The following is a 27,635-nucleotide window of genomic DNA, read 5'->3' on the forward strand; positions in this document are numbered from 1 at the left end:
TGGACCCCAACAGCTTCGTTATAGCGAGGGCGTACTGTATTGTCTAAATTGTTAACCTCATAAGTCATTACATTAATTAGACACTAGGGGGAGCTGTTTAAACATATTGACAAAGGAAAAGCTGTTTTGCTATGTTAGTGTATATGTAGTTGTGTGAACGGCACTGAAACAAAATTACAAAATCTTGCACACTCAGTTGTAATAAACACTGCCAGATACATTTGACATTGATGGAATTTGAAATCGTTATTGAGAGGATGAATTCCTGAAAATTAGTTAGACGCAGGAATAAGTAAACCCAAGATGCCTGTGGTTTTGAATGCTGCAGTTAGGGTTATTTTTATAGATATAAATCCTGTTTTTCAGAACAAACTAGAAAACAACTGATCTTGAGTACATTATCTACTACCATAGGAAACCTGGATTCTTTGTACCATTCTGCACAGAGGTTTATAACCAACCTGGGTTATTCTTTTTATCATTGTGATTTTTAGGTTGGTCTGAGTTCTTTACCTTCATGAAGATTTAAACACCGGCGCATAATTGTTTTTAAGGCTATGCTTGGCAAAACCCAAAATTATTTAAATAAATATTTATTAAAAATATATATTTTGCTAATTACCTCTACTAGTTCTTATAAGCGTTTTTCAGTTCCCAAAGCTCATATGGAAATCGGGAAAAAAATACATTCAGTTTTCTTGCTCCACAGTCTTGGAAAAAACTTCAGGAAGAACTGAAAATTACTGCCTTGATCCCTTTAAAGGAGTACAAATTAAAAACTGACATCTAAGCAGCTGAGACATGTTTTTGTTTTGTCTGGTGTCCCATAAACCGTTTCTTGTAATTTGATTAACTTGTTTGTATTGGTTGTATTTTTGTATTGGTTTGTATTTATTTTTATTATATATGCCACCTTCTTGGCCCGGTCTCCCTTGAAAAATATATTTTAATCTCAACAGGACTTTCCTGGTTAAATAAAGGTTAAATAAAATAAATTAAATAAAACAAAAATCGGAACTGAACCAAGCAGTGCTGCTGAAAGAAACTGATTTTGACTTGAGCCGAGACTCCTTTGTTGCTGATGTGCGCTTGTGTCAGTCGATGTGGGTCATGCAGAGTAGCATCACCTTCAGGGTACCTGCCACTAACTGATAGCTTCTGAAAAGCTGACAGCTTACAATGCCTTGGGAGCTGTGGTCTGATCAGACCTTGACGGGATGGGTTATTTTGGGAATATTTCTTGGGAATGTTCTTAACCTCAGCACTGTCACAAAAAGATACAATCTAAACCGTTTGTTTCAGTGGCTAGCAAAGCATTGCGACGGACCATATATGCATTTCTAAATTAAATTCCAGATTAATTAAACGCCCAGGGAAAACAAAACCAGGGAGAATTGTGATGTGAAGGTAATTGTGGAAGAATGGAATGCTTAGCTGGGATCCGAGACTCAGCAGTCTTAAACCCAAGTCAGAATTTACAATGAAACTAAAAATCAAACAATTCTGCTGTTGCAACATTAGGAAAATACTTATGTTTTATTTTACACATTATTTTAATACAGAGGTTTTATTAGTATTTCATTTAAAAAACAAAATGGATGCACAGCAATAAAATGTACAGTAAAAATGGTCTTATACCTTCTACTCCATTTATGTGGTCTCAGGGTGCGATGCTGTATAAAGTTAAACTATTAGTAGCCTTTTTAACATCGGCATCTGCTACTTTGTAGGTTTTTCTAAGAAATCAACCTCCATTGCACAACAAAAAGAGGCATTTTTTCTGCAGAGAAAAATAACCTGACTGCCACCATATCTAAAACATTGTTTTAAGAGCATAAAAAAAATCTGACAGATTGTAAATGTATCAAATTATTTAAAGGTTAAAATACGTGTTGATGGCAATCATTGTTATGCTTAAAGGCAGCTCAACCTAGACCCATTTTAATATGAATCATCTACCCTTTTAATGTGAAAAGTCACGCAAAGTATTTTCTTTTTAAATCTCCTCAACTTCAAACACACAAACACACACACAAAAGCAAGGGGGGTGGTGGGTGGGTGTACAGGATGGGACAAAAGGGGCATCACCACTCCTCTAGAGAATGGCTGATTGAAAAAACGTTCTAGGGCTGGTAGGAGTTTTCTCTAAAGGTAACTGTGGGATTATAAAACTCTCTACAAAACTCTGTTCTGTTTTACAACATCCAGTAGAAGTAACATTTTGCTGACTGACTGATAATTGTCTTGTTTAACAGGGATTTCCTTCTAAACCTCTGCAGCTTTGATCTGATGGAAAAGGTTGCGGTGAGACCACTTTCTCAGATACAGTAGTGAGTTCATTAGAAGTTCATTATCAGGCGCCGTTCGTTTATCGCTGGAAATAGCTGTGCACCAAGGGTCTTGTAAAAATGAAGAAAGACTTAGGGGGAACAATCCACTGAGTGTTTAGCCAGCAATGTCTGAAGCATGCGAGGCCTGAACTTAACCAAAAGCTGACAGAGTTAAGAGGGACGAATAAAAGTGCCACTGGTTGTGGGTTATATTCTTGACCAGAACGGTTTAAGGCTAGACACAGGTTTAAATGAGCTCTGAGGTGCAAGCTGTAAATAATGTGCAAGACGACCAAATGTTCTATAGATTTATCTCCAACCGAACAAGGTACACTGCCTGTGCTATATAAAAGTACCAATGGGATTCCTAAACTTCTATGACTTCTTCCATGACACAGAACTGTAAATCATGCCATACACATAGAGTGCACGACAGGCTCAAACTGACTCTTAAATTATAATATTGTTTTGTAATGTTTGAAATAAAATTCATTAACACACAGTAATTGAGCTCAGTACGAGTATTTCAGCTGATCTCTGTGTACATTAGCTTTGAGGGAAATATGAACAACTCACTTTAATAACTAATTTTACATAATGCGATGAAACAATGAAATGTCCTGTGCCTCATTATTTATTTTAAAAAATGTTCTGTACTTCAAAAACATCAAACAGCACTCAATTCAGGAGGTAAAACTTAAGTAATGTACTGTAGTCAAATATTTAGGCTAATGCATGCATCCTTTGTAAATAACATTAAACAAGGAACATTATCTGCTCTTGTGTAATGGAAATCAAACAAGGAACATAGCTACAGTATACAGTGCATGTGTTTGTCTACAAAAAATAAATTAAATACAAAAATACTGAAAACTTATAAGGGGGTACACATTCCCCCTCACCTTCCCTTGCAATACAATTACACAGAGACTTTTATACCAAATAACTAGTGCTTAGCTTGCAGAACTGTCAACATTAAATAGTAAGGCCTTACTGTCACTCAGTTTACTCAACTGAAAATCATAATCACAGATTAAAATGTACCGTGTTTTATTTATGTTTTGTTATAAGCTAACATTGTTTTTTTTTTTTTTTTTTTTTTTACATATTTTTAGAATAAAGATATTTCTGTAACCGATTTAAAAGTCTGTGACCCACTTCGCAAACAACTCAGCTGAACCTTAGATTTGTTTTTTAATATATGTTTGTATTGTATTAAATGACTCAACAGTACGCCTGACTTGTTTGTTAATAAAGAAGCCTCTTTCTGTTTTATCGGTCATTGATACTTAGTTTATTTAGTTTTACTCAAATTATGAATGAATTACCATATAGATGATATTGTATTTCATGTTGCCAAAGAGACCAAGCTGACCCCTTTGCCCTTATCGATGACCTTTGTCAGAGCCAGGTAGAAGGCTGCAAAGATAACTTAAACTATGAATCAACCAGCAATTAGAACCTCTAACAACTCAGCATAGATGTCTGTTATGTAACTGTAAACTGCTGTTCCTTCCATGAGGGACTCTCTTAATGTCAGAACCGTTTCTAAGGGGAAAAGAGGTTGAAGTTCACTGGAGGAATGTGTCTTAATTATTTGAGCCTCTGGTCATGCTAATATAATGCTACCTCCAGTGATAAATAATACAAGGCGCCTCTCCTTATGGCAGTAACAGCACTCAATGACAAACCGAGCCTCCAATGCTTTGAGAAACGGTTATTTTAAGAACAAGGGAACATCCACAGGTAGTAAAACAGAAATACTGATTTAATTAAGATAATGTTAAAATCTGTTAAACATATTCTACTTTTTACATTTTATTTATGTGTTACAACTCCTGGGATTAAAACATGCAGTCAGATTTCTACAAAAAAAGATCAATAAAACTGATATATTGGTGTATCACTTAACCTCTTTTCCATGTGGTGCACATTTGGTTTGGATTAAGTTAACATCTGATTATAATTGTTGATTTTTTTTTTTTTTTTAACTGAAAAAGGAGAAGGGAGAGTATCATTTACCTGGAATATGCAAGTACTGCATCTTAAGAACTCACACTTCTTCCTGAAGAAACTGAACACACATTTAACTATTCAGTGACCTAAAAATGCATTTTTTTTAAATACAGCAATTATATGCTGCTTAAATTATGCACAAATGTTATGCCTAAAATCTATGTTTGAATTATTTCATTCATTCTTATTTATGGAGGAAAAAAAAATCCAAAAACTTCGGTTTATTTCTGGGAACTTCCTATGTGCGGAAACTAGATCCCCCTTAATCCAAATTGATTTTCCCTACGTTTGGTAATCGAGCTCTTCCTATTAATTATTTTCAGGCAACATTAACAACCAATGCAGCTCTATTCCATTTGCTGAGGTTAGTCAAAATGATTTTATACAAAACCTGTAAAAAAAAAAAAAAAAAGCAGATCGTGGGGCTCCCGAGTGGCGCATCCAGTAAAGGTGCTCTACGTGAGTGCAGGATGCGCTCTATAGCCTGCAAGTCGCGACTTCGAATCCAGGCTATTCCTTTGCCGATCGAGGACGGGAGCTTCCAAGGGGCGGCGCACAATTGGCCGAGCGTTGCCCGGGGGGAGGGAGGGTTAGGTCGGTCAGGGTGTACTCGGCTCACCGCGCACCAGCGACCCCTGTAGTCTGGCCGGGCGCCTGCAGACTTGCCTGTAAGCCGCCCGAGAGCTGCGTTGTCCTCCGACGCTGTAGCTCTTGGGTGGCTGCATGGTGAGTCTGCAGTGTGGAAAAAAGCGGTCGGCTTGACGGCACGCGCTTTGGAGGACAGCGTGTGTTCAGCTTCGCCCTCCCGAGTCAGCGCAGGGGTGGTAGCGGTGAGCCGACCATAATAAAATAATTAGCCATTCCAAATTGGGAGAAAATAATAAAAAATAATTGGCAACGACTAAATTTTTAAAAAGAAAAGAAAAAAAAAAGCAGATCGTATACTAATCTGCCGTTTATGGATTCTTTACTACTCTTCAGTTTATTCAGAATTGGTATTTACAAACTCTCAATAAAATACTGAGGTGATATTAAGGAGGAAACCTTAATTATTTATGCTTTCTGTTGCAAAAAGAAAGATGTAATAAGTCTGGCTATTGCATATTTTTACCACAAGATGGCACTCTAATCTGGTTTATCTCTGGAGTATGCCTTCAGAAAGGAATTTCCTACCTGGATTAACTTTGGCTACCATCCTTGCCGTTGCATACCCTGGACTTGAAACAACGTATTTACATATGGAGGAGAATGAATGATACGTGACAGAGCCAAGATGGGTTTTGGACGGCAGAATGAGTCTAATCAATGTCTGGGCGTAACAAAAACAAGCCCTTGTATAAACTTCATCAAGGATGGACCAAGCGAGTCATCTGTTTGAGGCTCATTTAGAATATAAATTTACTTGGAAAAGGATGAAAGGAAAGAACAGTGTTTCTAAGCCCTATGGCAAACAGACCTACTTGTGGTTAATGGCAATAGAGCATCACATTATTCTGCCATTTTACTGAACTGACATTATTAGAATTCCACCACTAGTTCTGCTTTTTTCTTTTGATTCAACAGAACATACACATGTGAATATGCAAAGTTTGTAAAATGACGTAGCTTTTAAAGAAAGAGACTACATGTGTGAAATAATTTGAATGCTGGGGAATGCTTGTAATACTCTAGTTGTATTTACACAATATTATGCAACACATTTATATACTTTGAAAGGGTTGAAACAAATAAAACACTGGTAGATATCTAAATCATGTAAAACAATGTTATAGTCAAGTAGTTTTTAAATTATCATCATTATGGCAAGTTTTGTAGGATACATCTTAAAGAAGGCACACTCTTATTTATTTAGAAAGTTTCTAATATGCTACCCTTTGCCATTTTGTATCTGCTTAAAATCAAAATCAAAAGTACCCCTAAACAGATGTTAAAGAGAGCAAATGTGACTCATTGTTGCCTAATCATTAACATGTTGACTAAACAGTTTGATACCTATTAAATCTTTCTTGTTATTCTCTATATATTTACAGCTTTCAGTACAATTCAGTGGAACAATAAACCCCATATGGATTTTAGTGGCTTCAGTATCTCATAGGTGGACATCCTAGTGCTGTGCTTTTCGATTATTTATGGAGCTTCATCTGGATATTGGAACTCCTTTTTAAGGTTAACCCTACCGGCAATTAAGTATTCACACATTTAATGATGTTCAGCCCCTTTGAAAATACTATATTAAAATGAAATCTGTTTTTCAGAAAATCAAGCTATTTGTTAACTTTTACACAACATACCATTTGCTGCTCAGGTTTGATAAGCAGTAATTAAAACCTACTGTTCTGAGGTGCTTTCCAGAGTGTTGCAACATTTTACACTTGGGAAACTGTCTTCCTGGAATGAACTTGTGTTCAGCATGGTTACATTGGTAAATACAATTCAGTCAAATTTCCTGAGCTTTTCAGACAAGCAACACAAAGCATAAGTCTGATCCCAAGGCAAAGGATAAAATGTTATGAAACAAAATAATGATACAAAAAATAAACTGGAATTATACTGTGCAAGATAAAATACAAATTCTCAGTTATGCTTGTAAAGGAAAGGTAAAACAAACAAAAAAAACTGTGTTGTCTTAAAATGATTTTTTCTCTGCTAGGTAAAGCCGATACGTTTGTCTCCTAGCTTTACGATTTGTGTATTTAAAAAGGAATTTATTTATTTATATATATATATATATATATATATATATATATATATATATATATATATATATATATATATATACTGGTTGCTGTTTTTGTTTTTTTTTTACTAGCTTTGTACATTCTTGTTTTCATTTTTACAGTCAGCATATTAATATGAATTATAATGAAATCTATGCATCCATACAAATGAAGTCTGCATTTTAACATGATGCAATCGTAGTAACTTGTATTGAGTGGAAAAATACCACATTTGTATGGATTGAAAAAATAGGCTTTAAAAGGGTTTCTAAATGAAATACTGATGTGCACCATTAATGCAATTGCAATTTGTCATAAATTCTAGTAAATTTGTATATACTCACTTAATGTGGTGTACCGCATCTAAGCCAACCAAATTAGCAAGGTATGAGTTGCACACAGCAACATTACGTGTCTGCTGTTCTTTGATCATGTCCAAAGCCATATGTTATTGTAAGCAAGGCTAGACCATAACATTTTTCAGTTTTATTGACCCCCACCACCCCCTTTATAAATGAATTACCACTATTGACTGGCGAACTTTCACATGCCTTTGATTCCGGGCACATTTGTTGTCTGTCGGTGGCTTTTAGAATCCTAATGCGCTGGCATTTAAAAACTAAATGTCACTGACAAAATGTACAGGAAAAGCTTCTGAAAATACCTACTAAAATGGTATTGTACATTTTCTACTACAAAATAATACACTAGTGTAAAAAATAGATTATAAAGCACAAGAATAAAGCTTAAACATACCAAAAATGAGCTGCAAAATAAAAAACTGTTTGCTGCTCTTATAAGTCCTGTCATGCGTAGATTAAATATTCTCTGTACAAGCTTATATAATTGTGAAAGTGGGCTGTAAGATTTGTGAAGCAGTATTACAAAAAATGAGCTGCTGGTACTGTATCTGAGCTGTACTTACTGCCCGGGATTCTCCAATGATACTGTATCTGCGCTGTACTTACTGCCCGGGATTCTCCAATGATACTGTATCTGCGCTGTACTTACTGCCCGGGATTCTCCAATGATACTGTATCTGCGCTGTACTTACTGCCCGGGATTCTCCAATGATACTGTATCTGCGCTGTACTTACTGCCCGGGATTCTCCAATGATACTGTATCTGCGCTGTACTTGCTGCCCGGGATTCTCCAATGATAGTGTATCTGCGCTGTACTTACTGCCCGGGATTCTCCAATGATACTGTATCTGCGCTGTACTTACTGCCCGGGATTCTCCAATGATACTGTATCTGCGCTGTACTTACTGCCTGGGATTCTCCAATGATACTGTATCTGAGCTGTACTTACTGCCCGGGATTCTCCAATGATACTGTATCTGCGCTGTACTTGCTGCCCGGGATTCTCCAATGATAGTGTATCTGCGCTGTACTTACTGCCCGGGATTCTCCAATGATACTGTATCTGAGCTGTACTTACTGCTCGGGATTCTCCAATGATACTGTATCTGAGCTGTACTTACTGCCCGGGATTCTCCAATGATACTGTATCTGAGCTGTACTTACTGCCCGGGATTCTCCAATGATACTGTATCTGAGCTGTACTTGCTGCCCGGGATTCTCCAATGATAGTGTATCTGCGCTGTACTTACTGCCCGGGATTCTCCAATGATACTGTATCTGCGCTGTACTTACTGCCCGGGATTCTCCAATGATACTGTATCTGCGCTGTACTTACTGCCCGGGATTCTCCAATGATACTGTATCTGAGCTGTACTTACTGCCCGGGATTCTCCAATGATACTGTATCTGCGCTGTACTTGCTGCCCGGGATTCTCCAATGATAGTGTATCTGCGCTGTACTTACTGCCCGGGATTCTCCAATGATACTGTATCTGAGCTGTACTTACTGCCCGGGATTCTCCAATGATACTGTATCTGAGCTGTACTTACTGCCCGGGATTCTCCAATGATACTGTATCTGAGCTGTACTTACTGCCCGGGATTCTCCAATGATACTGTATCTGAGCTGTACTTACTGCCCGGGATTCTCCAATGATACTGTATCTGCGCTGTACTTGCTGCCCGGGATTCTCCAATGATACTGTATCTGCGCTGTACTTACTGCCTGGGATTCTCCAATGATACTGTATCTGCGCTGTACTTACTGCCTGGGATTCTCCAATGATACTGTATCTGAGCTGTACTTACTGCCTGGGATTCTCCAATGATACTGTATCTGAGCTGTACTTACTGCCTGGGTTTTCTCCAATGATACTGTATCTGAGCTGTACTTACTGCCTGGGATTCTCCAATGATACTGTATCTGAGCTGTACTTACTGCCTGGGATTCTCCAATGATACTGTATCTGCGCTGTACTTACTGCCTGGGTTTTCTCCAATGCTGTTGTTCTTGCCGTTCCAGTACCAGAGCAGGAGGGTGGCATCTCGGGACCCCGAGAGAACGTAGCAGTCTCCACCGATGTACGATTCGGATCTGGCCAGGCACGTTACCACGTCTCTGTGTCCGAAAACTATCCGAGTCAGTTTACCTGAAAGACAGCAGTTTCACACATATTCAAAACAAATCAGCTGGAATACAGGATATTATAACCATGTTAATGACTGTATTTTTATTTATATTTTATTATAATTTTTTTATTGTGTGTCCAATTATAATTTTCCCCCCCGACTTTCTCCCAATTTGGAATGCCCAATCGCTTTTCACCTCACCGCAGCAACACGGCTCAGGAGACCTGAAGGTGCAGTGGGCGTCCTCCAATCCCACAACCAAGCAAGCTTCATTTTTCGCCCAGGAACTCGAGAGCAGATGTCAGCAAGCTACTGACCTCTGAAGGACAAAGGCAAGCCCTACAGGTGTCCGCTCTGAGCTTACTGGGCGCCGGGCCAGCAGGGTTCGCTGTAGAGCGATGAGGAGAAACAGTTCCTGCCAGTTTTACCTCCCTAAACCACGGGAGCGCCAAAGTCAATGCTTTTGGAGTTCCCAGCGAAGACCGGCCTACTTTGCACAGCCAGGAAACTAACCTGCAATAGATGACTCACCCTGCGCACCCCGCGGCAGCGCTTCTACCAGGCAAGTCCTACAGGGACCCCACATTTTATATTTTTTAAATGTATTACTTCATGCGTGAAATTATTTATACTCATCATTTTGTTGCTCAAAATTAGGCCTCAATTTATTTATTTTCTAAACGCAAACTGTGGGCACGTTAAGTAAGTGAGCCGTTCAGAAAGCACACTGGGCAGATTTAAATGACTTAACGCTCTGCTCCACGAGAGCGCGGAGCAACTTTTAAAAATGGCGAATAATAATTATTTGCTTGTTTGTGTTTCTGAGGTGATGGTAGATAAAATGGCCCGTGTGAAGTTACTGTCCCCTGCTGTACCTCGCTGAGTTCAGCACTCTGTTTGGACTGAACCTCATATCTGGCTGTGTTTAATACCGACAATACCGACATTAATGATGAAAATTATGAATAATATTAATACTACAAACCTAATAATAATACATTCATAACTATAAAACAGCTCTACATTTAAAAAAAAAAAAATTAAATGATACAAATTCGAAAACAACAATTTTTACCATCTTATTTAGCCAATTTAATACATAACTTCATAAGTTGAAATCAGTTCATCGTTCTTGACAAACGTATTTGTCAATCCTGCCTGTGATCTCCACTTGTTTCCTGCAGGTGGCCATTCCGTCCGCTCACTCTGATCACTGATGAAAAATGCTCAGGAGCGCTCTGAGCGGCTCAGCGGGAGTGGAACTGAGAGAGTCGTTAAGTTGATTCTTTTACTGAGCCGCTCTGAGCGGCTCACTTACTTAACGCACCCTGTGTGTTCTCATGCAGCATACACCCAATTCAAGCCATATTTTATTTCATGATTACATTACTCTAGAATGATCCTAAAACATTACTGTATATTCTAAGATAATTCTTATTTTAGTTTTTTTTGTTAATTGCCAAAAAAAAAAGTACAGCGATGCCAATTAACTACCAGCACCATATCACAAGTGAATTAAATACTTAATTTAATTAATTTTTATGAATATATATTTAGTGTTTTATCGTTAGTTAAAATAATAATAATAATAATAATACTGTAATAAGAAGTCTTGATCAGATGTATAATTACACTCCTTCATTCACTTGATCTTTATTAAAGCTTCATTTGACCTTATTTGGATTCGTTACAGCTTCTAGACAACTTCTCATAGCTGATACAAGCTTTTTTTTTTTTTGATTCCTTGTTCCTTTGACTGCTTGATTGGATTCATAAATGGGAAAACTTGACTATGGTCCAAGATTCTTGATATTTCCACCCCAGTATTAAAACACTGACTTACTGAATGCTTCTCAGAGTAATAACAATGGAATTCAGAAGTGTAAATACTTACAGTATTGGCGCCACTGTATTGAGAGCAAATATACAATCTGATATTAAGAATTTAAAAGAAATATTTTAAATTTTAGACTTTAAAATTATGTTAAGATGCTTTCAGACATTGTGCTTAACAGGTAGACCATTTAATTCTGATATACAATATTAATGGCCATTAACAGAAGAACCTAACTAAGGCTGCGGCTAAGGTCATCAGTACAGAGCTAAACAACTTGTTTCCTCTGAAGTAGCGATGTATTAAACGACAATGTTGGCTGAGAAATAAACACAATTGAATTGTAATTTTAATTACATGCAGTAGCACGCTGATCATTTCAATTGAAATTGCATTATGATAAGTAACTCTGTTCTCGGTATCTGTCACTCCTCCCGGACTATTTTATAACAAGATGAACAGCGAATGTTTCGTCACTGCATTTTCTTGATAATGATGTAACAAATTATCCAATTATATAAAAAAAGATTCAGAAACATAAAACACTAGCAGCTGTAGATTTATGACAAACTTTGTGAAGTTAATTTGACAGGGTAAAAACAGTTTCATTACTGCGCAGAAAGAACCTTCTGTCTATTAACATACCCATGAGGCATAGATTTACCTTTTCACAGATTTCCAAAAAAGTGTAAATATTTATTCTTCAAAGCCTTCAAAACGTACACTGTATATGCAAAGATAATTGTTGTCAGATTTCAAACTGCACTGAAACATAGGCTCCTAATGCTGATTAAATTATATGTACTGTGACCTCCCGAGCCAGGCTGAGTATATTTTTATAACTAGTTTCACTGTCACTGCTGAAATATTTAGTGCATTTGTATATCCCAAAACACTAAATGAGTAGGGATTAAACAAAAAAATAACAGATAGCTGACAGTTTTTTTTTTAAGTTCATACTGTAGTTATAAGTTTTTTGGCGTCTAGCTCTCCGTGCGGCTTGCTGACTGCTGTATAATCTAGTTTATATCCCGGCCGTCACATCTGTTTACATCGTCGAATCAGAAACCAGTGACAGTGATGTTTTAGTCACCATTTTACTTTGGAGTACTTTCTTTTGTAGTATGTTTTGTAATTTATTAAGTCACAGACTCGGTGTTCAGCCATTTTCTCAGTGATATGAACCAATCAGATGACAGACGGCGACTATTGCCCGGTGGTGTAAGGACCTGAGGGTATTTTTGCTCCTATGACGAGGCTTAACCAATCACAGGCCAGGATTTCAAACCACTGATAAACGACCTGGTTAAACGGTGGTCAGGAGTTCAGTTCGACAGACAAGCAAACCAATTACGAGAAGGAGAGTGGGTCGGGCGAGGGGAAGAGGGAATGGGCTCGCCCCAGGTTCGGCTGCCGGAGCAGGGCTGAAGCAAAGCTGAAGCGTCTCGTCTCCCGGAGAAACCTGCAGCTCCTCTCGCAGCAAAAAAGTAAATACATTAGGAAAGATAACCACGTAATAGGCCTAATATTTATTTAGTTATAAAACGAATGCTGAATAAGATGTCTGTGTTATAAAGTGCCAGCACAGCTTTTCTTCAGTTCAGATACTATATCAAAAGGGAGAGACAGAAACGGAAGTTAGACTGATAAGTTGTTTATAGTTTGAACACTGGTACTGTATAATTTACTGTATAAATATTGCATGAATCACTAGTATAGGGAATTGGGGGGTATATATATATCTGAGGCGCGTTATAATCGAGAGCCTTAAGCGAGGGAGCACTGTATGTGTATATGTGTGTGTGTGTATATATATATATATATATATATATATATATATATATATATATATATATATATATATATATAGTTTTATATAGTGAAATATGAATCTGTTGTGTTGTAAAATCACAGTCTCTCTCAGTTGAAAGGCTAATGCAGATATACATCCGTCCATGAGCAAATGGATTAAATAGAGAAAATGTAATGATTTGAAATATCCACTACACACATTAATTCCACCATGAGTACAGCAAACATGTGGAATGAAGAGAATTTTTTCTAATTAACTTTTAAATTATATGTTTACACTCTGCCCCTGTAATCTAAAGGATTAAGGCAATTGTGAGCACACAACAGCGGTCGGTTGCAAATAATTACAGTGCATAACAATTTAAAAAACAACCCTTTTTATATTAACATAGGCACACAAAGGTAACAAGGCTACAGTACAGCCCCCTTCCCCTATTCCTCCTCTCCTCACCCCACAAAGAGTTGAGTATGCCATTAAATTAAATTTAGAACCCATGTAAAAAGGCACAATTGGTTTTAAAATGAAAGCAGAGTATGAAGTTGTAACCTGCGAGCCTCATTTGTGACCCTGACCCCCTTCCTTGGCGTTTCTCGTTCGCTGAACACGGAGAAGAATAATGCAATTACCTGAGTCAGTGGAATAGACACGGAAACTCTTATCCCAGAAGCCACAGACCAGGATGAATCGGTTGTCAGCGGTGATGACAAAACACTGGGAATGGATCTGAATGCTTTGGTCCAAAAGGTCAGTGATTTGCCTCCTGTGGGTACCGACGTTGCTGGCTGGAAAAGCACACACACACACAAATGAGCCCGGGAGCCAGGCAGAGGAGTACAATGGTTAAGGTGATCGCTGACATTCAGTGGCATGCACCTGCTGTCTAGAAGATTGCAACAATTCATATACACAGTTCAGTTTATTTAGCAGTATTACACATACAGTGCAGACCACTTAATAAATCAGTGCTGAATTAAAAGTAGTTACCTTAACTACTCTGATATTTTAACACTGATGAAATGCTGCCTTGCACTGTGACTTCAGATAAATGGAAATGGGAAGGAAACCAGATTAATGTTGTGCTTCCGAGCTGAATGAAATCAAGCTCCTACCCAAGCAAGCGTTACTTTTGTAGTTTTTATGTTGGTTAGGAATAGGTTCATGTTAGTTTTTGATTGTTGTTGGTTAAAGGTCAGTGGGCGCTGATTGGTCAAATCCTCACATACTTGTAACTCTGTGTTTTCTGTGTCTGGGTCTGAGGGGTGATAAAAGAGGGTGCATGAGGTGTGTGAGTGTGTGTGGATTCAGAGAGTGGAGAATCATGTGCTGTGAGCTGTGTTACTTGCTGTGAACCTGCTGCTGATGGCTACTGAACCATGCTCTGTTGTCAAGACTGCCTTCTTTTTCTGATAGCAATTTCATCCAGTGCTACAATATATATATATATATATATGGATGGAAGAACGACACCAGCAACATCATCCAGTATTTATTATTATGGATATTATTTCATCTGTAAGATACAATGTCATTTATATGATCCGCTCCAGATTTCAAAGCACCACTGACCAGGGATACATAAAGTAGGGTTGCAGGAAATACTGCCTATTATGTTATGAGGCACCGGACTGTATATTTGACATATTCCTTAGTACTTTCATAAATGAGCAGGTGTAGGATAACTTTGTGGAATGGAATAGTATTTCATCTTCAGCTAATATCTTAATAATAACAACTTGTTGGCCCTGGTTGTATAACTAGTCATGCAGAATATACAATGTATACATTAATAATGTTGTGGAATGCAAACAGTTCCTCTGATATTTATCAAGACAAAAATCATTTAGTGGTTACAAGAAGCAGGATTTGAATAAAGCTACTGTATTAACATTTTCCATAGTTTCATTAAATTATTATTCCTGCTCTTTCAGAAAACTATTTCCTCAGGTTTTCCAAAGTACAGTACACACAGATCACACGTGTAATAAAAAATACCAATAAAATCATATTAAATAACATTTTCATATATAGCTCTGAACATATTTGACCTTTCAAGACGAATGTAAAATGAACTGCTCACGGAAATGTTTTGGTTGACATAATGTTTACATGCTTTTAGCATTGCTATATACTGTCACATTTTCATTTATTCTGCTTTTAATTTTTAAAGACACTGTACAAAGCCAGGATGACAGAATAAATCTGTATTTTTTAAAATGAAAATACAATGTAAATGAAGCATGTTAAACCAGTATGGAAAAAATAAACACAATTTAAGTCGCTGGAGAATTTTCGCAATTACACATCCATGCTCCCTGCCTGAACAGCAGGTCCATAAAGGGGGGGGGGGGGGGGGATTGATTTCCTTAATGATGAAATTCTGGAAGCACACTCTTTATTTTTCACCTTGCACGACTGCTAGGAGTCCTGCTGTTATTATGAAAATATCCCCCAGCAATGGAGCTGCTGCACTATAAGAGCACCAATTCATCACGGGGCCTTCCTTCTCCTGCTCATCAACAAGTCTGAGTGATGAAAAGATCCAATATTGTCCTGACAGTACTTCATGCACATTCTCAATCACACATTATTACAGCATCCATATTCATTTTCACTGACACACGTCCTATCCCTGGTCAAATTAGGCAGTCCGACGAGGAAGGGTGGGTGACTGGGGGGAGTGGGGATTGATGAAATACTGGCATAGCTACAGCTCATTGCATTCCAATTTGCATGCAAATGGTTCATCAAGGAAATTCCATTCAGAGAGAGCATGGGTGAAAAACAACAGTAATCTACACTTCAGGGCCACCATACAGAGTGCAATGAATCGCAGAGGAAGAGAGACAAGTGACAGACCTATCAGAGGATCAATTTCCACTGGCAGCTGGTAGGGCTGGTCCTGGACAGAGCCTTGATGGCCTGGATGAGGGGGAAAAGTAAAACGAAAACAGATGAAAAATTAGAAAAATTTGCTGTTATTCAAGTTTTAAAAAGTCCACTTTGTGTGTGCACGCATTTGTGCCCGTTTAGACCAGAGTTTTTCAAACTGCCAAGGTTATTGGGGGAGGCGCCAATACCTGAGTGGAAAATACTTTTTTCAGACTTCCAGGCGATTGTAAAAGCTCTGTGGTAAATGGCAGACTTGGTGGGCCTCCAGGATAATTGACTTGATCAACTACCCAGGGATCACGTTTAATCTGACCAACCCCCTGTTAAATCTGACCAATCCCTGTCCACAGAGCTTGTGTTGTTTCATACTTAAATCATATATCTCAGAGACTATCGCCCAGCCCTGCTTCATTTGAAAGTGCAGCGGTGGCAGGTTTTAATATCAAATACATTTTGTTCAAAAATCAAATAAAATTAAAAAAAACACCTGCAGTTTATAAATTGAGGGGGGGTCTTAGCTTTAAGTTTAATTTACGGGTTTTGCTGCATGCAGAATTTAGAAAACAGACAAATGACGGCGCAACATTTTATTAAATAAATATTTTATAAACATTACAATAAAGTTAAAATAAAAAAATTAAGCTGGAAAAGCATTATAATTACTATTTGTAATTGCATTAACATTAATAAAGCCTAGTCACTTATTAAACAATTAAACACATTCTATACAGGTTTCTTTTGGTTTTATTTAATACCTGCTGACATAAAACATGTTAAAGGAATTTACTTAGAAAGTCAGTATCTGCACAATCTAATGCTTTCACGAACTAAAACAGGACATAGCTTTTTACATCTAAATCAAGTAAACATTATTGGTCAGAGTGTAAATTAGGTACAGAATGCAGACTCACCACTAAGCCCGTGCCACTTGTTCATAGCAAACAGTCTGTTGGCGGTGACAGTGATGATGGCGGGTGCAGCCAGCCCAGGCTGCGTGTTTGCGGCCACGTGAGCCACGGGGGAGTTGGACGGAAACTTGAGCACCATGATGACGTCCTGCTGCATTTGTTCAGTGAACATCATTGGGGTCTGCAGGAGGAGATACTGTTGAGTGGCCCACAACGGGGGAATGAAAACCAAAGACAGGAGGGTGGGAAAGGGAAACGAAAGGAAAAAAAAAGCACAGGGAAGAAAGCTCAGGTTAAAATTAGAAAGCCACTGCAAAAGGCACAACCAAGCAAACAGTAGCACACAGACAGGGGAGTTCAAATAATTCAGAAGCCTTGTTTAAAAAACGAAGCAGGATTTTAGGGAATAAGCACGGTTCAAGTTCACTTGTAATGCACTGAAATACTTCTTCATTTGAATGGTGGAATCAGAAGTTGTGTTGATATTGTCAGAAGCAATCACATAATTTGTAAAATATCTGTCAATATATGTAATGAAGATACTATTATCAAATTATCAGAAAAAAAAATGTTGCTTATATATCCACATCTATCAATGCCATTCCCAACAGTAATTAACAATTGTTGATATAGCAAGATGAAGAGGGATCAGATGACTTTTTTTTCCAAAATAATAATAATAATAATAATCTTTGATGATGCACTAAAGTATGCTATAGGCCAGTGCACAACAGATGAAAAGCTCAACAATTGCTATATTTGAGTTTTTTTCTGCTTTTTCTATTATCTGAACCCCAGGAATGTAGATTTCAGTAAAAACACACCTAATCAAATAGAAATTGGATCCCGCAACCCAGATTTAAAATTAAAAAAACATCCAAATCAAAATAATAAATGGAAGAATTTGCAGCCCCACACCATATACAAAAATTAAAAGAAAAAACTATGAACTGAAAATGCAGTGCTTGGTTATAGAATTTAACAGCATAATTCTAAAAATAAATATGTTCAAGCTACCCAACAGACTAAAAAAGAAATGCTCATTCCACACTTAACCTCTATATCAAATAGTTATATACAACAATGCAAATAAAACATTAAGTAGACCAACAGTGATTAGAATATACATACAAATAGGGACAATAAATAAATGTATTAATAATGAGAACTACTAACGGGATAATCCATTGTAACACCAGTTATGGACAGCGTGCGAGCAGAGCGGAGCGCGCCAATTCTGGTGCGGGGGAGCGGAGCGCGATTGTTGTTGGAGAGGAGCACAGAATGGACATTTTCGGCTCAGTTCTTCAGTGCTCTTTCACAGCACTGAAGAACAGAGCACGGTTTTATTTTTCTAAAATACATGTTGGGCCATGGAGTTTGCACAAAAGTTTAAAAAAAAAAATAAAAAAATAGGCACTTGTTTTGCAGACTTGAGAATTTAATTATATTCAATGTGATTGGCGTTGCACTTTATAATTTATTATGGAAGGAAAAATATATATTCTCCCGATTGCGGAGCTGCATTTGTGCCATATAAAAATGTGAGAAACAGCATCAGTGTGTCCATCTGTCTGCGGTTATTACATAGCCTATATTGTTCTTATACAGTTCTACAGTTATGCACCAATATAGCACTGTGAACACAGTTTATATTTTCTGCACTCTTAAGGATAGTTCATACACTACAGGGTGGTCCGTTAGCCCTGTTGAGACTCACTCATATGTGTTCATGGGTGGCTTTGAGCTCCCATTATTTGGATAAAAACAAGCCCGTTATAAAGCTAATTTAAAATTAATCATATGCAAAGTTTGAAATAGGTGACACTGAACATGACATCACAGGAACCTGTTAAACACCTGTTAATTGGAAGATGATATTTTCTAACTATTTTCAATTTACACATTTTTTCAGTACCAATCAATCAAAATGAGAAAGCCTTTTCTAATTGAATTAGAAAACTTCTCTGAGCACTTTATGTAGGCTTTTTTTCTTTGCAGATCATAGCTGGATATTTTTTTTTTTTTTTTTACTTGGGGTCAAGCTATGTGATTATAATAAGGAAGATTAAATAACACTACTTTCTGAATGTACAGTTCATCTTTTCACCTGCAAATCGGCAACACAGTGGGGGAAAGAAATGGCTAGTTTATTTATTTTTTAATACCATGTGAGCAGAGTGTGCCCATTTTGTCTGGAGCGGGGGAGTGGAGCGGGACTCGCAAGCCATGGAGCGGAATAGATGAAAAAGCGGAGCGGAGGATATTATAAGCAGTGAGTGGAATTTTGTCACCACTCCACTTACATTCTCTGGTTATGGAGTTAAGAACCACTGATCTGTATAGTACATGCATTAACACCAAAGATTAACTGGAAGCAACTATAGAGTTGAATGGATGCCCATAAGGACAGAGGGATGCTTGTCGCCCTTTCTTTAGAGACCTGCAACGACAAGACCCTCTCTTCTCTTACACCAGCTGTTTCCAGCTGTAGAACTGCAGTGCCAACTGATGCCCATCGTTGCAGGCTTGCCTGCAGAGCAAGCTGAGATCCCAGTGGTGGGCCGATTCAGTGTATGAAATGCTGGCACTATGGGTTTGCCAAAACGAACTGAAGACACTTAACTAGTACAGTCAAAGTCTTCTGCAACATCTTCTTCAAATTAAAGAAATCTTAAACATTACGCATTCTCATTTTTATAAATGTGGAGCTGCTGGTTTTTTTTTTTTCATCTCTTAGGTGATGGACACCAAAGATGCGAATCAAAGATTTGCTCATCAGCTGCTCTGCTGGTCTTCTTTTTGAGTGGCTTAAAGCCAATCAATATTATGAGTTAATCCTCCCCAAATACTCATTCAATTAAAGGTGTCAGTAATGCCTCATCTAATGTGGCCTCAATTAAATCCAGTGATCTGATGCTGCAAAAGCAACTGGGGACTGGCCAACAGCAGCACAGTCAAAACAGGCACTGTGCATGTGACAGCTAATTGCTACACCTAATGTAAATTATTGCTTATGCAGTCTAAAAACAGGATAAGACATTCACATTGAAAAGAATGAAACAAACAAAAACTGGTTGAGCTTGTTAAGGGTTCATTTGCATTTGTAAAATTAATTTGGAAAGGGACAAACGAACAGCAGACAAAATTGAGAAGAAAAGCTTTAAAACGGTACTGTAATTTGGTGCTGGATTAATATGTCTAAAGCAACCTTTTCTTGGAAAGCAGTGTTGTAATTGTACATCTAGTATGAGTAGTGGATTCAAAGCCTCCTGTTTTCTGGTGCACAGTGATCAGCCTCAATCAACAGCAATGGCCTTTCATCTTTGGAACAAATCTAAACAAGGCTAATTTTGACCCACAGCTGGTTATAGCTATACAGTAGTTATATAGCCAAATTCTTGTTTGGGTTGATGACGGCACAGCATGACAAAATAAATCAATTTGGTTTAAATTTGCTGGCCCCAGACTAAGCACAAGTCCATCCATATGGGGAGAAATACGAAATCCTAATGCTGAGTAAGGTGGATCACTGGGGGAAATGTTGTGTTCCTTGACAGCTCTGTATTCTTTTCATATTATTTATATTTATTTTGAAAAAGGAATAAGGAATACACTATTAAACAACCTTTGCTTGAAATGAAGTGGGGACATATCAGACTTATCACTTATTTTAAAACTTTGATGCTTGTGAAAAATATTAATATACATAATTAGGGCTTCTGATTTTTGGTTTCAACAGAAAAAAAATGCTCAAGCATTTTGGAAAGTAACTGAAAACACTAATTTCATACAGTATATCAACAATGAAAGCCCCGGGGAAAAAAACAACTTACATAAAACTCGAGTTAGCTAAAATAAGTAACGAAAAAATAAAATGAATAAACACAGAAAAACAGAAGCCCTATACATAATCAAAAACTTAGGGTCGTCACACTGACAGAGGTCAGCCTAGCACACTATATGCAATATTAATAGTTTATAGGAAACTACTATTATGGTTAACTCATACCTGTTTCTTGTGAACTATGATACTGTGTGATGTATTTACCTTAAATTACATACTGGATGCTACTTGTTAACATGCTCTCCTGTGTATATGTGGGAACACCTATGCAATAAACACATTATAATGTAATGAAAACAGCAATACACAATGCAATACAAACTACACCCGGCATGGATAATCCTCAGCAGTCCCATTAAATGTATATAGTGAGGATAATCAATACGAGACAGTGAATTATCATTTTTATTCCAAGAGAGGAGAAGACTAGATAACTTACGAGCCCCGAAGGTGTGTGTAAGCAATCAGTCTTAGAATTAAAACAGTAATTTACATCCTTATATTGGCTGCACTGGGATACTAATACTACACAATTGAATTTTACTGCGCAACTGTGTGTTAAGTTTGGATGTATACTTGTTTCAAATCTATGATGTATGACTGAAATATACCAGAATACAGGTATGCATTTATCCAATTGAATGTATAATGTATGCATTTTAGCCCATTGTCCAAAATATATATTTCCCCTGTGGTTTGCAGGATTCACTGTATGAAACTGTTTAATAAGGCCCTTTTTCATTTTTTAAAATGATTTACTAAACTATATATACGTTTTTGTTTTGTCAAGTTTACGAAGGCTTTCATTTGCTGACCAATCCAGTGTTTTAAAGGTGGTACATTTTTAAGAATGGTCTAAATATGCACCCAATGTTCAAAGCACACATTATTGAACACCTCTGAAAGGTTAGGAGTGACTTTCACAATCAATGTCAATGCCAGCAGCAGGCTGTATTACAGGGGTGCCACTGGTAACCCTGGCCAGAAATTGCACACCACCTTTCTTTTTTAAAAAGCCCATCTGCTTTTGGTTTGTGTTGCCGTTTAAAGTCTATGGAAGTCAGGCAGACCTGTCAAATGGTACCGTCACTCCTGCCAGAACTGGATGGATACAAAAACTAAATACAAGGCACCTTTAACCACTTGAATGTCAAAATCTGTAAGTGCCTGTCGGGATCAGGGAATGCGATTTCCACACCACTCTAGCGTAATGTTTCAATTAAAGTGCTTTCACAAATACGGATATTAGTTTAAGATGCTTTTAAAAAAAAGAAAAAATTATGAAGCTGTTTTTATAAAACTGGTTGGCAGAATTGCAGCATGATATGCATAGTACAGTGCATAGTACAGTTACCTGTCTTAAAACATTATCTTTTGTGCTTATGCTGTTGGAATAGTCAGTTTAACTTAAGCTGTAGTGTAAATTGCCCTTTTGTAATGGATGATCTGTGCCAAGAATCTACTCTGAAAAGGGACAGGTTTTGTATCCTATCTAAAAACTTACAGGACATATATTATTTGTGAGTGCATGTATACAATATTATAGAATTATTTGGTATCTATCAATCTATAAATAGATAAAGCTATACTGTGGATTAATGCATGGTTTAATTTAATAGGTTTTCTGGCAGTCCACAACAAGCAAATGTTTTATATTGGCAACAAAAATCATAGAGAAAGGCTATTTGTTTGGCATGGGACAGAGTAGTTATTTATTTTTATTTTTTACTGGAAGATCTTGTCATACTGGTACATCAGTTCCTCAGCCTCAAGACTGTAGCTGTCTCTTGCTGCCGGTGCGTGCCTGTGTTGTGAGTAATGACGGTGGGGGGAAATCAGCCTGTCAGCAGCGCAAGGGCAACGCACTAATAGGGGCCTTGCCTGTCTACATCACCGCCTCCCTTTTCAAGCTTGCAGTAATCTGAATTTGAAAGCAAACACCTTTCCCCTATTCATTCCTTTGGCAAATCAAATATCAAGTGTTCATTTGGGGCTTTATCGGGCTTATTTCCAAACTCTAATCCAAACCTGAACTCTTAAATGATAAAAAGGGAAGGGGAGGTGGATTAACAAAATACTAGGGGGGGGGAAAAAGTTCAAGACTGCTGTAGAAAAACATACAAATTTGAAGAGAAACAGTGCCCAGTCATCAAGACATAAAATGGGTCAAACTTAATATTTAACAAGTCAGCCCCGGAATTTATTGTCCCCTTGGATATTGGCCTTGTTCAGGTACAGATCATTTCGGCTTAGTTTGCGAAACGGCATGATCTGACAGCGCATCAGCAACGCCTGCAAAACTACATATACATCTAAGGACTAAATGCCTGTCTTTGGAAGCAGACTCACCACCTGCATGGCAGAACTCCTCGGGGGATGTGGTTCTATTAGCAGCTGACAAGGGGTTTGTCCAAAACTTCGTATCTGAGCTTCAACAGCCTGGAAATAAACAAAGAAAGATTGCACGTTAAGAGGTGCTAATTACAAGCCATAGACCCATAACTGTCACATGAAAATGTCGTTCTGTACTTTGAGCATTGCATCGTGTTTTAAAAAATGAAGCCTCTGTGTTTGAGTGTGTTTGTGTGCGTTCTCAGCTCTATTGCCAAGGAAAGTGCTTGGCTCTGGAGTGGAGCATGAGGTCATCTTGGAGGACTGTAGATGCTATTTCCATGAGAAACACAGTAAAACCCCCCTATCCCAATTGTGTGATGCTAAACAGAAACAAGCTGTTACAATCGCGAACCCTACTTGTTGGCTTTGTTTCCAACTCCCCTCGAGCAGCCCTTCCTGCGTTTGTCACAGATCCCAGGAATAAAAGCTAATCTTTAACAGGTACATTCAAGACTTCCACATTTCTCCCCTGCCAGTGCCTGGGCCTCTTCACCTTGATATCTGAGCATCGGAAACAGCACTTTACCACTTTCTTCAACATAACTTTGATCAAGGTTTCTAACATCTGCACAGAACGAGGGACTGGACTGTATTCCTCTACACTGTTTATTTGGTAAGAATTCAGATACCATATTAGTAGATCAATTACTAACAGATGACACATTTTTGGTCTGCAAAATATATAGCAATGTACCAGTGCAGATCTACCGTAACTTATAATATTCAGAAAAAAAAAATGAAAAAAAAATGTAAATGCTCGATTATAACTGTCAGTACAACCCCAGCGTTCAAGTAATCTACCAACCTTTTATTTTCATAATATTACATGAAACAGCGGTTTATCCTGAAACAAAACGCATGTTCACATTAACTGTCTCTATTAAAATAACTTTTGACCATGTGACAAGAAAATCAAACTATACTTGAGGACAAAAAGGATAATGCTCATTTAAAATGAAACTGCTCATTACACAGTATCACAGATCTTTTCAGGAAGTTTGTTCTGTAATATATATATATATATATATATATATATATATATATATATATATATATATATATATATATATATTTTACAATTACACCAAAAGAGCCAACAGGCTCATTTCATACTACATAAAATACAAAATAAAAACAAAGAGAACATGAAAAGGCCTTTCCAAGCCGATAGGTTTCTTTCTTTTCTTTTCCCAGCAGTGAATTGTATTGATCCAGTTAAAACCTCTTTCCTGACAGGCAACCCATGTTAAAACTGCCTGGAATCCCCAGAGCCCCCAGGTTTGAATCCCAGTCTCTCACCCTCTGTTATTCTATGATGAATTAGGCACAAGTGAAAGGGTAGAGACTGACAGCACTGCTGGTGAAAGCCCTGTTTTAATGAGTGAAATCAGGTACAGTACCACAGGCGTATCCACCCTGCCCTTACATGTGGGTTTAGATCCTGGGCCACAGATAAAGTACCAGCGGAACATTTCGTAGGAGAAATTCCTAAAAAGTGTGTGTATTTTAGCAACAATCATGTTTTGCTACTGGGGAGGATTCACGTAAAGGTGTCATGGATTAGACATGTTTTAGGAGGTTGCTAAATTTCTAAAAATCTAAAAATTGCAAATGACATGTTAAACTATTTTAACTAATGCCCTTTAAGAATGCCTGATGATACAAACACGGTAAAGGGGTTTATATTGAATATCAATTGTTTAAATAAATGTAATCAATCAAATGTAACTTAAAAGGCTAAAATGAGTAAATTCAGTATATGTAAATATATTCAAGTTCATTAATTAATCTCATGAAATTAAAAAGACAGGTACATTTATTCTAAACCTTTACCAGTAATCCTTTTACCAGCCTTGGGAAATCAGGCTCCAAGATTGAAATGGTAAAAGGAACTAGTGATATTGTCCCATGTTTTGTTGCTTGGATTCTATATACGAACCAGGAGAGCAATATACAGCTCACATGGGGCTAAGAAAATCCTGCTTAAGAATGACATTCCTTGCCTAATAATGTGTCATGCTTTATATTAACTGGTCAATAATTCAAATTAATTACGACTATTATAAAGCATTTGCAATTAGTGCTGCAGTATTTTGTATAATTTCTCTAACCCCAACACTTATTAACGCTTATTTAAGGAAAATGTTTTTACCACGATAATTGGTCTCTTCAGTAATTCCAATTTGGTCTTAAGAATTGTAAAATATAAATACAATTTATATTTTTATACCTCTCAGACTTTAAAACAGAACAAATATACAATTTTGCTAAATAACATTAAATGCCAATTATACAGTATGTAGTAAAACACTAGGGTACACCGCACAGCACTAAACTGTTAATGTATAAAATGACGTTTAAACCACAACACATATTGTAAAGAGGAATGACTTATTACTGAAAAATACAACTATTTACAAATAAAACTATAAATCCAGTACACATTAATATGCTAATTAGACATATTTTCTGCACTGTCAGTGGGAAAGTATTTATTGTTGGGGTGACAGAAAAAAAACACATGACCTGTTCTTCCCTCACTCTCCATAAAACCTTCTGGTCAAAAATGCATTACACCAAGGGTCCTGCATGACATCCACCCCCCTTGCAGCCCATACGTGTCCAAAATTAGGCAACAAAGACAGGTCCCCGATGACTGCTATGATGCGGGTAGCTGATATCGGTTTAATTCCACCTCTTCAGTAGGGATTCAGTTCAGACTAATTTGGGGTGTTTCCCATCTGGTAGCGCATATGAACAACACAGAAAACTATGTCTTTTACGAGAGTGGGATTTCAATTGTGGTCTCTCTAGACTTGTATTGATTGCTATTGTTCACTGCATCATTATAATGCATGTCTGTTTTTAGAAAGATCTCTCTCTTTCCACCTCTCTTTCAGCAGTCAAACTATTAAAATGTCATCCATCTCCACTTCGTATATGCAAGGTCTATCTGCGTATATTCTTTGTTAAATTGATTTCTCAGAACCTTGGGGGGAAAAAGGCGACTTGCTTGCTAAAAAAAAAAAAAAATGAAGCAAAAGATTAAAAAAAACTAAACAATAGGTCATTCTACTAATTCTAGCTACATTTGTTTTTCTTTAGACTTGAGAATTTTCTGCATTTCTTTCATATTCAATTTTATTAATTGTGTTTAACTCAAGGTACTGGAGCAATGAAAGACTAATCCAGCACTAAGATAAAGTTTGTTTTTTTTTTGGTTATTTTAAGCTTGTATATGATATTTATTAATGATATTCACGTACAGTATCTGTCATTCCATCCTTGTTGATATGTACTATTAGTAAAACTGACAAGGCAACAATGACAAAGATCAAAGAGAAACTAAGCATCACAAAGATTAGGCATTTAAAACATTTCAATTTAAAATACATCTCCAAGAAGATTTTTTTTTTTTCTGAAGGAAAAATGTGCGTATAAAAATGGATCTGGCAGGATGAAAGGCAGCGTGTTTCAGGAGTTGACGAATATTCCTTGGTTAGACAGTTACTATTAGCAGAACTCTTATTAAATCTTATTTCATGTGGCTGCCATAGAGGTAAAACAGGAAGTAATCACCGTCTGTGAAAACATGAATTGGTTTCCCTGTCAGGGCCCTGTAACTACCTAATCTAGAGTGAGACATTCCAAACACACAGACTAGCAAAGCATGGGCCAGTGCAGTCTCTGGGACAGCTCCACAGCTACAGTTGCTGTGCCACTGCAGCATAATCCCAGCTGCCAACGTGAAAGAAACCAGCCCGTCAGAGTAGACAGGACCAACAGAAACAAATGTCACTCAGTAACCTACACTGGAGAACCGGCTCTGCGTTATTTCAAGCCACATCTTTCTAAATTTTTTTTTGGTAAAATTGGTCTTATAGACCATATTAATATACATATACAATAATGGGAATGGGTTTAACTGTCAGTGTTTATATCTAGCACCTAAAAAAAATAAACAAAACAAACAAACAAAAAAAACAGGCCACTATACTTTTCTTTCTTTACATGTAAAATGGACCCGTTTTTATCTTAATATATACATTTCCCTTTCCAACACTAAAACTGATGGTTTTTAGAACAATACTGGATTTACCCAAGGAAAGAAGTTCCATATAACCTAAGTGTACTGCAGAACTTTCAATAACTGTAAATAATACTGTCCTAGGACAAACACCTGAGCATGTATTTACTGTAGGTCCAGATTTATTTTCTGCTTCTGTCCAAACAATTACTTTAGAAATGGCCAGTCAGTGAAATGAGACAGGCATTGGTGATGAATCTGCATGCCAGGGTCTGGAGCGCTGTTTCACGTGGATTACCTGGATGAATTCATAAATCTGAACACGCCTTCTCATCTCAAATTACTACAGTCAAAGAGCGTGAAGGAC

The 27,635-nt window shown here is 37.3% G+C and overlaps 1 protein-coding gene across 4 annotated transcripts in view; it reads right to left on the minus strand.

Annotated features, from left to right (window-relative positions):
- The window catches only part of LOC117409386 (lipopolysaccharide-responsive and beige-like anchor protein), a 282,415-nt gene that overhangs the window by 13,372 nt on the left and 241,408 nt on the right, over positions 1 to 27,635 (minus strand). For 2 of the 4 annotated variants that reach the window (XM_058999629.1, XM_034015363.3), the window contains exons 48-52: positions 23,197 to 23,286; positions 17,004 to 17,196; positions 16,060 to 16,122; positions 13,830 to 13,985; positions 9,409 to 9,576 (exon numbers count right to left, since the gene is read on the minus strand). In XM_058999629.1, coding sequence (XP_058855612.1) covers positions 9,409 to 9,576; positions 13,830 to 13,985; positions 16,060 to 16,122; positions 17,004 to 17,196; positions 23,197 to 23,286 — 670 coding nt within the window. The remainder of the gene's footprint in view (positions 1 to 9,408; positions 9,577 to 13,829; positions 13,986 to 16,059; positions 16,123 to 17,003; positions 17,197 to 23,196; positions 23,287 to 27,635) is intronic. The other 2 variants (XM_058999623.1, XM_058999634.1) reach the window with 2 other exon arrangements.

This window comes from Acipenser ruthenus, chromosome 2 (genome assembly GCF_902713425.1).
Source record: "Acipenser ruthenus chromosome 2, fAciRut3.2 maternal haplotype, whole genome shotgun sequence".
In the NCBI taxonomy this organism is placed as follows: domain Eukaryota; kingdom Metazoa; phylum Chordata; class Actinopteri; order Acipenseriformes; family Acipenseridae; genus Acipenser; species Acipenser ruthenus.